The 14,582-nt window shown below is 36.7% G+C and overlaps 1 protein-coding gene across 6 annotated transcripts in view; it reads right to left on the bottom strand.

The window, feature by feature from the left end:
• The window catches only part of CPED1 (cadherin like and PC-esterase domain containing 1), a 295,057-nt gene that overhangs the window by 219,693 nt on the left and 60,782 nt on the right, over positions 1-14,582 (bottom strand). For all 6 annotated transcript variants that reach the window (XR_013158483.1, XM_077117962.1, XM_077118342.1 and 3 more), the window contains 2 exons: positions 14,364-14,470; positions 3,422-3,497 (listed from right to left, as the gene is read on the bottom strand). Coding sequence is in view for 5 of the 6 variants with exons in the window: in XM_077117962.1 (XP_076974077.1) it covers positions 3,422-3,497; positions 14,364-14,470 (183 nt within the window). In the remaining variant the exon portion in view is untranslated. The remainder of the gene's footprint in view (positions 1-3,421; positions 3,498-14,363; positions 14,471-14,582) is intronic.

The raw sequence follows: 14,582 nt of genomic DNA, 5'->3' as shown, positions 1-14,582 counted from the left end.
GATAGCCTGGGACAACTCGTTTACATGGGAAGCCTGGGACAGCCTGGGACAACTTGTTTACATGGGAAGATGACACAGTTGGAATCATAGAAGCTAGCATTATTGATTATTGCCAAACTTTGTAGTTTTATAGATAAGAAAATTGAAGCACAGCTAGGTTTTAAGTCTTTCTCAACAACACACACTGATTAAGCTTCAGAGCTAGGTCTTGCTAGGTATTCTCTGAATCTGTGGGGAGACGCATGAGTTTTTCACATTTCTACACATCTTGTGAAAAGAAACACTGATTATCTTTGTTCTGAGCAAAGATATGCATATAGTAGAAAGCTTTGAAAGACTGAGGTGCTGACTCACTCTGGAGCAAAGGGAAGGTTTTTTTTTTTTGTCTTTTGTAATAAAGATTATATCTCCCGCTGGGACAAAAGGCAGGGATACTCACAGCCCATTATAAGAGATTCAGGCTCCCAAAGTTTGAGAGTCCTCTCTTGAAATGAAAACTGCTTGTGTGCAGATGTCACCTGGCCCTCTTCACACCATCCAGTGGAAACAGGGGTTCAGGGGACTGATGCAAATGCTGATACTCTGGCTACTGCGACTGTGCTGTGCCGCAGGAGTCTCAGGAAAATGATGGATGAATACAAAGGAAATAACAATAGGGAGACGGAAATAATGAAAAGGAACCTAGCAGAACTGAAGACCACAGTATCAGAAATTGAAAATTCTCAAGAGGGATTCAGTAGCATGTTGGAGCTGGCAGAAGAAAGACTCAGAGAACTTAAAGATAAGACAATGGAAATCATCTAGTCTGAGGAGCAGAAAGAGAAAAGAATGAAAAAAAGTGAACAGAACCTGTGGGATCCCATCAGGCAAACCAACATACACATTGTGGGAATTCCAATGGCAGCAGAGAGCATATTCAAAGAAATAATGGCTGAAAACTCCCCAAATTTAACAAAATACATGCATACACACATCGAAGATGCTCAGCGATCTCCGAACAGGAGAAGCCCAAATGAACCCACCATGCCATGTTGTAATCAAACTGTTGAATATAAAAGATGAGAGATTTTTGACACCCACAAGCAAAAAGCAATGTGTCACATGCAAGGGATCCTCAATAAAATTGTTGATTTCTCTATGGAAACCATGGAGGCAAGAAGGCAATGGAAAGCTATATTTAAAGTACTGACAGCAAAAAATTACCAACTTAGAATTCTATATGCAGCAAAACTATCTTTCAAATATAAGGAGGGGTTGGGAGGAATGAAGATATTCCCAGATAAACAAAAGCTGAGGGACTTTGTCACCACTAGACTAGCCCAACAAGAAATGCTGGAGTTCTGCAGGTTGAGAGGAAGGGACACTAGACAATTGACAAAAGCATCATGAAGAAATAAAGCTCTCTACTAAAGGTAATGACACGGTTAAATGCAAATACCAGTACTATTGTATTTTTTATTTATAATGCCATGTTTTAGTTTGTCAAAGCTGCCTGAATGCAGCACATCAGAGATGGATCGACTTTTAATAAAGGGATTTATTTAGTTACAAATTCTTCGGAGGAAGGGCAGGTTGCATTCCTTTGGCTTTCTCTGCCACATGGGAAGACACATGGGGAAGTCTGCTGGCCTTCCCTCCTGGCTTCTGAGTTCAAATGGCTTTCCCCGGGGCAATTCCTTTCTGCATCTCCAAATGTCTGTGTCTGAGCTGCTCTGAGTGCTGATATGAAATGGCGTGCTTGGGATGGATTGAGATGGGAAGGTTTATGTTGTATATATGTGCCCATATTTGTTTTAAAAAGGAAAGACAGATGATCTTAAAAGATAATAACAGTTCATTTCCCGGACCATGAACCCCCCTCCCCACCAAAAAAGATAATGAATGTAATACATGATACTGAATGAGATCTAAGAATGGAGGCAAACAGGCTCAAAAGGACATTATTAGGACACAAAAAATTGCAATAGAAAATGTAATCTTTATATTAATGTTAATTTGCTTGAACTTGATAACTGTACTGAAGGTGACTACATAAATGAATAATATCCTTGTGTGTAATAAATGTACATGGAAGTATTATGTGTTCAAGGCATATGATGTGTGCAATCTGCTCTTAAATATTTAGAAACTGTATTGATATATGGATTGACAATAGATGACAGATAGATAGAAAGATACATAGCAAAAGTGGGAAAACGTTAAAATTGTGTTGAGGGAAGTAGGGGATATATTGGAGTTCTCTGTATGGGGTTTGTAAATTATTTCTGCAACTGCCCTATAAGTTTGGAATTATTTAAAAAATTAAAAATTAAAAAAAACATTACTGGTCTATAGGGTGCACGGGTCGTTCAGTGGTTAGAATGCCTGCCTTTCATGTGGGAGACCTGGAGACCTGGGTGAGTTGCACAACCCCCCCCCAAAAAAAAATTACTGGTCTATAAAATAATCTTAAAACTATCCAGCTATCATTTACAAATAAGGAAAAAATCTTAGATATTATGGAGTTAGTTACAATTGCCATAAAGAACAATAACTACAGAACCCAAGTTTATACAGCAATTGATTATTTTAGAAACATATTTAAACTGAAAATTGAATTACTAGTTCATTTTTATGTCATTTTAATCCCTGGTAAATCATGATAGAACACTGTAACTATGAAATGGGACAAGCCAGAAAGCTGATGGAAAGATGAGGAAAAATTTTATATATATGATTGATTTCCTGATGCTACTAGGACGCAAATTAATTTAAAAAATAGAATGAAATTCACACAGATATAAGTTTTAATTATATAATGAAACACTTCCTAGGGGAATAAGTTATTAAATATTATAATGCTTTTTAAAGAAGAAGTTTTAGGAATACTTTCACTGATGGTTTTCCAAATAGCATGATTTTGTCTATGAGGACTTACATACCCTCTGAGTTTTTTTCCATTCAGGAAGTCTCTAAGGAAATTGAGAATGGTAATAATTCTCTCAAATATCTAATATAATCAAAATGCAGAATTTATTCATTTAGCATCCTGTCTTAAACACACAACTTCATTGAGGGGATTTCAGGGAAGGAGAAACAAATTTCTTAGCATCAGAATAACTTAACACCAAGTTTTATATAAATAAGAAGTATTATAATAATCACTTTTAAAATAAAGCAGCTATCATTTTAGAGGCAAACAAAAAAGTGAAAGGATAATCATCTTGTTTACAAGGTAAAAGTAAAATGTTTTGTTACATTTGTGTTCATTATCAAGTTCTTCCTATTGGAAAAAAATCTGGACTATGGATGATTTGTGATAGCAGAATTGATAGATATAGGAGCTAAGTATGCTGATCTGAAACCTCATTATATATGGTATCTGCTAATAAAGGCTTTATATATCACACATTCATGCAAAAGGAAGCAAACAAAAGATTACCTGGAAATCTTCTAATTATTTGACATAATCCTTCCTTTCTGCAAAGTTGATGCTGTATTTCTGGTAATATGTTTACCTGAAAAGAATTTAAAAAAAGAGTCTAGTGGGTGAGGCATACATAATGCTGAAGCACAGAAAAAAAGCAAAAACCCCAGAGCGTATAGATATGAAATATTTCTTGCACTATACTCACCCTACCACCCAATTTTTGCAAGTCAACATTCAAATCCAGAATAAGGAATAGTTTATCTGATAACAATAAACACAAAAAACCTTGTCTTTATAAATCTTCACAATATTTAAGCACACTTTTGAAAACCTTGATGTATTTCAAACCCAGGATAATTTTCTGGAATAAAAGGAAATACCTATGTCCTTACTGCATGCATAGTAACACAAATAACGGGATAGTTGTATATTTTGCTTTGGCAAAAAACAGTACCACACACACCTCAAAGTCAACTAAATTTAAAGTTGCAAAAGGTCTTCAGTGATTTGCCTTTATATGGACAAGCGGTAATTCAGCACAAAACCTATTTCAAAACTTCAAATATAGTTTTTGCTTCACAATGAAGGGCATTACTGCTTCCAAATATAAAACCCAGTCACCACAAAACTCTATTTTAACAAAAAATTGTTCTTAGAAAGCTTTATCAATACCATCATAAACTCAAATGTATATTTTAACTTATGAAGAGGAGAAAAGATATAAAAGAGTTTAATTTTCTCCTTTTCTTGTAAATTTACGATTCGTTAGTTTGGCTAGTACCAACTAAATTCCAGAAATAATACCAAGTATTATATAGCCTTTTTAAAATCAACAGAGGTCACTGTGAATTGACTTGAAAAATAGATTAGTTTGAGAAATTATTAATCACTTACAAATTAATTCATTTTAAACTAATAAAGTATCATAGTACTCCACTGTAGCATACTGTCTTGACTAGATTTTTAAAATTGAGCTGCAGTGGAGAGAAAAGAGGGAACCAGAAATAGACTAGTGGTTTCACTCCTGGCACTTAACAGAAGCCTAACCCTGAGCAGATCACTTTGCCTCTCTTTATTTCAATGTCTTCATTTGTAAAATAAAACATTTAGGGCCATTAATCTCTAAATTCCCTTTCAGTTCTAAGGTGTTATCATTCCATAATAATTTGTAGTTTTTAAAAAATGATTCATTTAAAGTGTTTTGAAACAATGCAAGGATTCTCCACCTCTCACAATCTTGTTAACCCTATTCATTCATTCAGTAAACTTTATCTCCACCAATAGTTACTAAAGCAAAGATAAACTTCAGGCCAGGTTCTGTGTGAATAAGGCATGGGCTTCAACAGAATCTACTCTTGGGATACTGTACCAGCAAAATTCCTAAATACTCCATTTTTTAAAGTCTACAGAGACGCTGAAGTCTAAGTCATTTTCATTCTTTTGCACTGGGAATTGAGAAAAGCCTGTATAAGGGTGGTACACTTAGAACTTAGAGATGTCTGTATTTCTCAAATTCAAAAACAAACAAGTTCAGGGGTAAAAGTAGGAAAGGAAGGCCTTTCAATTCTGAAATTTTCAATTCAGAATCCCTAAGGAGGACTAGAAGAAAGGGGACACAGCACTGCAAAAGTAGTCAAATCCCATAATAGAGGTTTTTACCATTAACACCAAAAGCACCTGTAATAGATTGAATTATGTGACCCAACAAAAGACATGTATTTAATCTTAACCTGCGTCCCTGTGGGTATGAGCTCATTGTAAATAATACCAAATATTATAAAGCCTTTTTAAAATCAACAGAGGTCAGTGTTGAAGATCTTATTTGTAGTGAAGCTGTGACCTAATTCAATCAAGATGGGGCCTTAATCTCTATTACAGGAGGTTTTATAAAGAGGACAAACTTGAAGCTAAAAGTCAGAGAGAGTCACACAGGAACAATGTAGAAGTAAGCAGAAACGGGAAGAGCAGATAAAAGGAAAGAGAAAGATCACCATCAACAGCGGACAGAGATATATCCAAGGAACCCCAAGGGCTACACACAGCCAGCACCCAAATGTGACAGACTCTGGGAAAAAGCAAGCCGTGCAGACATCTTGATTTGGGACTTCTAGCCTCAAATCCATGAGCCCATAAACTCCTTTTGTTCAGCTGAAAGCAGTTTGTTGTATTTGTGATCACAGCTCTGGCAAACTAAGATAGTAGCTTCTTAAATTTAATTAGGAAAAGCTTAAGCAGTCAATTAAATGGAAAATACCCCCCAAACATGCAAAATCACCTAGTTGTTACTGACATAATCAAATCAGTAACAACAGATGGGCCTAGAGAGAGAACCCAGCATTAGGTAAATACCATTAAAGGCTATGTACTCAGTCAAATCCAGTTTCACCTTCTCTCACTTCTTAAAGGGCCTGCAACAAAGGTGCTAGCATTGCAGATACTTAGAGCAGATTGTGTTTCTACTGTCCCACCCTATACAAACTGAAAGGAAGAGAAGAAACCTGGTCAAATGGATAGAAATAACTGAACTAATGGACCAGAAGAATTTGTGCAGATGCTGCAGAGACAAAAGTGCCACTTGCCCAAACTTCAGACAAAATGTTAGGCTGTGGTGCCTTGTCAGATAGACGGCTTTTCAGGAGAGACCTCAGATCAGAAAGATTAACTTACTCGGAAACAACAAAACCTTTGCTTCGAAAACTCACAGCTAAGCCCAGGGAAGCAATTGTTTTCATCCTTCTGCTTTCTATTCCCACCCCCACCGACCCTGCCCAGCCAATGACCTCTTCCTGTGCTCTTTCCTCCAAAGTGAGTCTTTGGAACTCACAGACTCACAGATGGCATAACTGCGGTGACACGTGATGCCAAAAATATCATCTCCATTCCATTATGGAACAGAGCACCAAACTAAGCAGTTAAACTGAGCAGTAACTCAGCACAAAAAGTAAACACGTTCAAGGGTGATGGGTCATTCAACTGTGGTAAAACAACCACGTACATGTATGCAACTTTTTAATTGTTCAAATTAATAATACTCTTTGATAATAATACTCTTTTCACTTTTATGTACATCCCAAAATATATGAGATTTGCATCACTATCAAGTGGAACATTGCCAAAGGAATTATAACTTGGATTTACTGACTCTTATATGAGTTTTTCTAGTTTCACATTACAATAATCATTCTTAATAAATACTGGTCTCATACTAGATTTGAAAGCTTTATATACATATATCCATATGTGTGTGTCGATATACAGACCACTGTTTTTCTTTATTGGCACAAAACCTTTCATAGCTTTAAAAGGATAAGAATGTATATAGAAAGTGATATGACATTCAATCCCTGGGATATTTCTACAACATCAAATTGGGAGACGAACATGTGTATTAAAAAAGATTTCAATCCTGACGCTCTTTCCGCAATCCTAATCTGTAGGTAGCAACTTACACCTAAATTGCTTCTATTACATATCGTCAGAAGCAAAAGTAAAGTCATCCTTCTTCTGAGACATATTTCATTAATAACAGCAATGGCATAATATTAATATAAATATTTAGAAAGTGTTTATAAATCCACTAACAGCAGCAATGCCATTAACTCATTACAGAGAGTAGATATTTGAGTTTTGGCACATTTAGGGGGTGTAAGAAAGCATCTAGGAAAATCTTTTTTTGTTTTCAGTCATCAACATTGAGATTTCTTTATAGGATCTGTACATTTATGCTTTTTATTTTTATCAAAAATCAGATGTTCTCCCAGAATTCTTCAATATCATCCACAATGACAAAAATTAAGGTAAAAGAAAGGGGGGGAACAGCTAATCAAAGAAACAAAGTCTTCCCCCCCCACCCCCACATCAAGCACATGCAATTATCATTCCACCCAAGTCCACCTGAAAATGTCCTAGTGGGCTGAAAATAAGAGCTATTGCAGTGGTTCTTGGTACTCCAAGTGCTAAAAACAGCATCCTGGTTTTAGGGACTTCTAATCCCACAAACATTTAGAGCTGGAAATGAATCCCTCTGCTTTTGAAACACTAGAACTTGTCTGTTAGAGGTGAGATATAACCCCAGCTACTAAACTTGGTGTTACCTCAAATAGGGAACCTCATTTCACTTTCAGCATCACATAGGCCAATACTGTTTTAAATCCATATAATTATCCTCCTGAACTAGAGACACTCACGGCCATTCACTCTCTCTAACACATTTTTTGATCAACTGCACTAGGCACTAAAATTACAAAACCTTACAATGATTAGTAATCCCAATCTGGCAGCTGCCCTTTCTTTATTCATTCTAACATCACTGACAATCCTAAAATGTACTCACCAAATTTAAAGCAACTTCTGGTTTGAATATTTATGTTTGCTTAAATAAGCCATTATTCATAAAGCTTCAATTATTCATACTGTTCAATTATCCATGTATCACTTAGAATTTATGTATTCCTTAAGAATATTCATTAGCATAGATCACAAGCACAGTGGCTAAATAATTCTTTAGAAGTTTCTATAATGAAATGGTTAAAAAACCAGAAGTTGATGTCAGACTGCCTAGTTTTGAATCCTAATTGTTTCATTTATTATCTGGGAGGCTTTAGATAAATATCTTAATCTGTGTTTCAGTTTTCCCATCTGCAAACAATGGGCATAAATAAGCACAGAGGATTTAGAATGGTATCTGGCACATAGCAACAGTATTATTAGCTGTTTTTGTTTGGAGTTTCTACCTGTAAAATAGATCATGCAAAATTTCATATAATCTCACTGATATGAAATCATTAGAATAAGCAAATAAATGGAGTCAGAGTCTAAAATATAGTTTATAAGGGGATAGGGTAGCTGTGGTAGTTAGATTCAGTTGTCAACTTGGCCAGGTGAAGGCACCTAGTTCTGTTGTGGATATGAGCCAGTGGTACGTGAACCTCATCTGTTGCTGATTACATCTGCAGTTAGCTAGGAGGCCTGCCTGCTGCAATGAATGATGTTTGACTTAATTGGCTGGTGCTCCAGAGACCACAACATAGCACAGCCCAAGCAGCTCCGCATTCTTCATCTCAGCACTCGCAGCTTAGCCCAGGCCTTTGGAGATGCGGGAAGAAGTCACCCCGGGGAAAGTTGTTGGAACCCAGGGGCCTGGAAAGAAGGTCAGCAGAGACCACCCTGTGCCTTCCCACATAAGAAAGAACCTCAGTGGAAAGTTAGCTGCCTTTCCTCTGAAGAACTAACGAAATAAATCCCCTTTTATTAAAAGCCAATCCATCTCTGGTGTGTTGCATTCTGGTAGCTAGCAAACCAGAACAGTAGGTATAGGGAATAGGGGGTTAAGGCTTAAAATGTACAGAGTTTCTATTTGGGATGATGTAAAAGTTTTGATAGTGGATGGTGGCGATGGTAGCACAAAATTATTTGGAATGGTTTGGGTGGGCAACAGTGGCTTAGTGGCAAATTTCTTGCCTGCCATGCTGGAGACCTGGGTTCAATTCCCAGAGCCTGTCCATGTCAAAAAAAAAAAAAAAAAAGATTTTTTTAAAAATAGGGCGGCCTAAGACTTTGTGATATTGTGATGGAACGAAGGTGTTTTTTTACATCGAAAGAATGTGTCTTTTGGGGGCCCAGAGGGTGGAATGTGCTGAAACTGTTATATACCCCAGAAAAATAATGTTCCTCTAATCCTAATCCAGTCTTTTAGGGGCAGACATATTATTTGAGTGGGGACCTTTTGATTAGATTATTTCCATGGAGGTGTGAGCCTGCCTATGCCAGGTGAGTCTTAGTTAGTTTACTGATATCCATAAAAGAGCTCACTGAGAGAGAAAGAGCTCAGAGCTGATGCAGAGGATCAAGAGACACAGACATTTGGGATGCAGAAGCTGAGAGAGCCATTTGAAACCAGAAACCAAGAGAGGAAGACAACAGACATTGCCACGTCTTCCCATGTGACAGAGAAACATCAGACCCAATTAGTCTTTCTTGAGTGAAGGTATCCTTCTGTTGATGCCTTAATTTGGACATTTTTAAGCCTTAGAATTGCAACATGTAACTTAATAAATCCCCTTTATAAAAACCAATCCATTTCTGGCATATTGCTTTCTAGCAGCATTAACAAACAGAAACAAATAGTAACCCTACAGGCAAGAAGTTTCTCATGTGAGATATATATATTTCTAATTTTTAAGGAAAAAAGAACTAACACAGCTACTGCATAAAATAATTTAGATTTTCCTAAATTTAAACACATTTTTCTCATATGATCTAGCAATCCCAATCTTAGGTATTTACCCAAGAGAAAATTTTTTTAAATATATTAACACAGAAACCTGTATACAAATGTTTATAGAAATTTTACTCATTATTTCCATAAAGGGGAGCCAACTCACATCCAACGAATCAATAGACAAACTGTAATTTGACCATAAAATGGAATATTATTCAGCAACAAAAAGGTATTAAACATTGATTCACACAACAATATGTGACTGAATCCTAAATGCAATTTGTTAAGTGAAAGAAGCTAGACCCAAAGGTTACAAATTGTATGATTCCATATACATGGAAAAGACACAACCATATGAACAGAAAATAACGGTTATGAAGGGTAGGTGGGACAGGAGAGGATGATTCCAAAGGTGCAACACAAGAGAATTTTGAAGTTGATGGAGCTTTTCTGTGTTATGATTATGGGGGTGGGTATATGACAATGCATTTGTCAAAACTCATAAACTACAATAAATGGACTTTACTGTATCCAAGTTTTAAAGAAAAAAAACTCAACCTGAATGAGGAAAAGGATTTACCAGAGTTACTTCCGGGGGAAGGGTACAAGGGAGGAGAAGAGTATCTTGACTGGATACTTAAGACTAAAGGAAAATAAAACTGTATACACATTAGCAAATTTGTTTCTCACTAGTGTATGGGCTGACAATTCTGAAACTAAGAATGTGTATACTGGAATTGAACAAATAAGGAAATAAAATGTAGATAATAGGATCCAGTGTCTTCACTGTCTGAGAAAGATATTACAAATGAGTAAAGGGGAAAGGCTAGAATGAACCTTATGGTAGCTAGATAGGAATCAGAGGTGTAGTAGGAATCAATTTTTAAATATAGATAGATTAGATAGGTAAATAGATAATGGATAAAGCTCTAAACACAGATCTATGTGTATATATGAGTTAACAGACATATATACTTATATTTCCAAGCTCTGTCTGCTGAGAGAGTGTAGAAACAGAGACACCCTAGTAGAATGAGCATACTTAAGTGTCCAGATCTTGGTTTCTAAAATATCATTCTCCAGTAAAAGAAACAAAAACATCTGGAGAAGTGGTTGATTACAGGATTGGGACAGAGAAAATACAAAAAGAATTTGGCACATCTGATAGTACTAAAAAAGTAAGCAAGTACTGAAAAAAGGAAGAGGGCATGTCAAAAGGACACAGGAACCAACCTGAAAGAGCTCTGAATGATCAAAGCTGTAAGTGTTTAAGGAACAAAATTAATAATGATAGCATTGAATGATAACCAGCAGAATACAATAAATATCCATAGTTTATACTGAAATAATTTATTGAATAAATAAATAAAGGGAAAGAATATCTCTTCCTTACAATAAAATTCTAATTAATAATTCTAGAAGGAATGAGTGAAATAAAAAATCACCATTATGACACCAAGGAAATAACTGTAGTAAGATCCACCACAGACAATAAAATTAGAAACAGAAGTTTGAGAAGAAGAAGGATATTTGCATAGTCTCAGAGTGTCTCACCCTAAGATATTTATTAATTACAAGGGACAGAATCAGTGATTACAGTTGAGGAAACTAGCAGACACCACCTTCTCCAAGTAATCAAGGTTAACATCACCAGTATACGACGTATGGGCATCAAGTTAATATTTTACACTGAGAAGTGCACGAGACTTCTGTGGTATTTTTATCAAAAATGCATTATCTTAGGAGGAAACATCAGATCCAAATTGAGGGTCATTCCACAAAATACCTGACTTTATTCAATAATGTCAAGGTTATGAAAGAAAAGAAAGGACTGTCATAGATTGGAGAAGGCTAAAGACACATGAAAAGTAAATGCAGTGAGGGGTCCCAGACTGGATCCTGAAATAACAACAAAAAAGGGAAGGAATCTGAATAAGACTTATGGTTTCTCAATAGTATATACATTGTTAATTTCTTACATACCATGGTTATTCAAGATACTAACGGAGCAAGCTTGGTGAAGGTATAGGAGAAAACTTTGCACTATTTTTGCAACTTTTCTAAGACTAACATTTTAACTATAAGCTTAAAAAGAGTATCTCAGAATAATTGATACTGTACTTTATAATTTCCTTTTTTGCTCATTTCATCCACACCTCCCATCTTGCCTTCACCACTGTCACTACTGGCTGTTCTGCTCTGTTCTCTTTTTATCACATATTCTACTAATCTTCCTTGAAAAAAATTCATGCACATTTAAAACTAGCAAGTGTCTTGGAAAATATGCAGTGTCTAATGTCTTTTATTTCAGGAAAAGATACTGAAGACTACAGACGTGTCCAAGACCTTTCAGCTAGTGAGTGATGGCACAGGACTTTATCACAAAATCCACAAGAAGAGAAGGATATAAGTGTCACAGAAGGGGCTTTCCTGCATTACACACTTCCTGGGTTGTAAACCAAATGTTTAGATCCCCAGAAAACAAAGTAAAAAACTGAGTAAGCAAGAGGAACACTCTCCCTGTTTATTCTGGAATAAGTCTAATTTCAGTATAGTAAGAACTTATGAAATGCAAAGACCTTAAGAATTTTGCAGCTGCAGATGCCACTCCATGCACAGGCGCGTAATTATCACGGAGCATCAAGGCCTACAACAGTATGGGATGTTCTTCAAGTGCCTTTGGTGTAGTGGTCAGAAACAAGGCCTACAACAGGACACGAAAAGGCTATTCCTGCATGCATAGGAGACTCCTCCTGGGGAAATAGATGGGAAAGCCTCTGAGGGGGGCTTTGACAACAAATGACAATATCAATGCTAAGATGACCTCATCTGTTCTCATTAGCTGGTAAATCCTGGTTTACATTAGTGGTATTCACAGATAAGAATAATCAATATGATAAGTACAAAATTAGAGATAATGCATGATGAATTATGGGAGTGCCTAGGAGGGGAAAAGACAAAAAAGACCCATCTGCAGTAGCTGACATTGATTGTGACTCTAACAACTAAAGGAGTTGACTTTAAGCCAAGGGGTTACAGAAGGGTTCTAGGCTTGACACTATTAATATATTGGGCCACATAATTCTTTGCTGTGGGGGGCTGTCTTGTGCATTGTAGGATCCTTAGCCACGTCCTTGGCCTTTAACTATAGATACTCATAGTTCCTCCTTCCACCAGTCATGACAACCAAAAATGCTTGTAGGCATTACCAAATATTCCCGGGGGGGTCCAAATCATTCCTGGTGACAACCACCAAGGTAGAGAGAGCCGAGAAGAGGCATTCCAGGTAGACAGAACAGTAAAAATAGAAGTATGTGACAGAAAACAATGTAGGCGTGTGTGTGTAATTAACAGTCCAATATATCTTATAAGCATAACACCCAAAGTAAAAGGAGATAACAGAAGGGTACTGTTAGGCAGGGACCTATTCATGGAGAACTTGAATAGCATATTGTGCTGGGCACTCTCTATTTGTCCATGCGTAGTGGGTACTGCTCTGAATTCATTAGGCCAACTTCTATGGATGCCATCATGTGGACTTTCTTGCTCTTTGACTAACAGTTGGTCTTTGGCCAATAGGAGGTATTTGCAAAAGATTGGAGGGTAGGAGTAGAAAGAGGTTATGCATTTATTTTCCTGGTTCCCTTTCCTCAGGGCTGTGATTTGGCAATTGCTACATTCCCCTAAGTTTATCACTCCTTTCCAATGACCTCTCTTTCTTGACTCCAGCTCTCCTGGTTACACCATTCCTTCTATACATTCTTCTGCAGACCAGGAGTGGTAAAAACCTCGTGATGTAGCTGGTCCCTGGGTGCATCACTATTCCTTTGGGTATGGCATTTATTTCCTTCTGGGAAGCTGACTGAAACATACAGAAAATATTGTAGTCTTTATCCTATAGTTTTTTAACCATAAGCGTAGCAAGGTTAGTTCAGCATTTGTCTTTTTCACTCTCTGGTTAGAATGGATTTCAGGGACAAAATACTTACTTCAGGAAAAAATGTGAGAAGGATTTAGCATTAATCCAGGTAAGAGATGTGGTGACTGTCTGACCAGATTTAAAAAGGTAGTAAGTATGGAGGATAAGTAATAGAATTGAGAAATATTTAGATGGTACATTCCTTAACAATAGGGCTGGAAGAATGCATATGACAAGGGAGAAGAAGGCCCAAAGTGATGTCCCAGTTTATCTTAAGAATTAACCAAGTGGTTGGTCATGCTTATGACCAAAAAGAAGAGAAGCTGTGAAGAGCTGTTGAATGCAAGAACAGAAGCAAATTTACTGGGGAGAACAATGAGTTGATATAGATTTGTTCAAGTTGGGGTGTCTATGTGACATCTAAGGGGAAATGCCTAGCAGGCAGCTGTGTATGCAAGTCTGAAGCCTGGAAAAGTAGTTATCATCAACTGGCTATTGATGAAGCCTGGAAAATTGGCTATCATCAACTACAAATGGTAACTACAACTTTCGGAACAGTGGTAGGGAAGATAGACTTTTAAGGAATGGGTAGAGAAAAGGTGTCTATGAAGAAGAAAGAGAAAGAATCACCAAAGATGTACAAAGAGAACCAGTGTGCCTAGCCCAAAGCAAAGGGAGTAAAGAACTAGAAAAAGGGAGGTAATGATACCAACTTTTCAATGCTATTTAAAAAAATATATTATAGATAGGAAAATGTGGCTGATGATATCTATACTGCTGATAAAATCTATGCCATTTTAAGAGAGAATATTTACCTTTTGATGTAAACCTATATGGCACATGTCTTCCTTGGATATGCAGGGCTTCCCGTCACCATTCTTCGAAGACAAGCAAATGAGCAGATCCCAAGAGCCCAAATCACCTAATAGCAAAAGAATATTGAAAAACAAATGTTTTATCAGAATTTTTAAGCACACCACCTAGCTCCTCAGATTAAATCATATAATTGTTTAAGTGTCAAAGCAAAAGCAACA

The sequence above is a fragment of the Tamandua tetradactyla genome, chromosome 1 (assembly GCF_023851605.1).
Source record: "Tamandua tetradactyla isolate mTamTet1 chromosome 1, mTamTet1.pri, whole genome shotgun sequence".
Lineage (NCBI taxonomy): Eukaryota > Metazoa > Chordata > Mammalia > Pilosa > Myrmecophagidae > Tamandua > Tamandua tetradactyla.
Note: the sequence above shows the minus strand (reverse complement) of the source record. Positions and strands in the feature narration are given on the sequence as shown.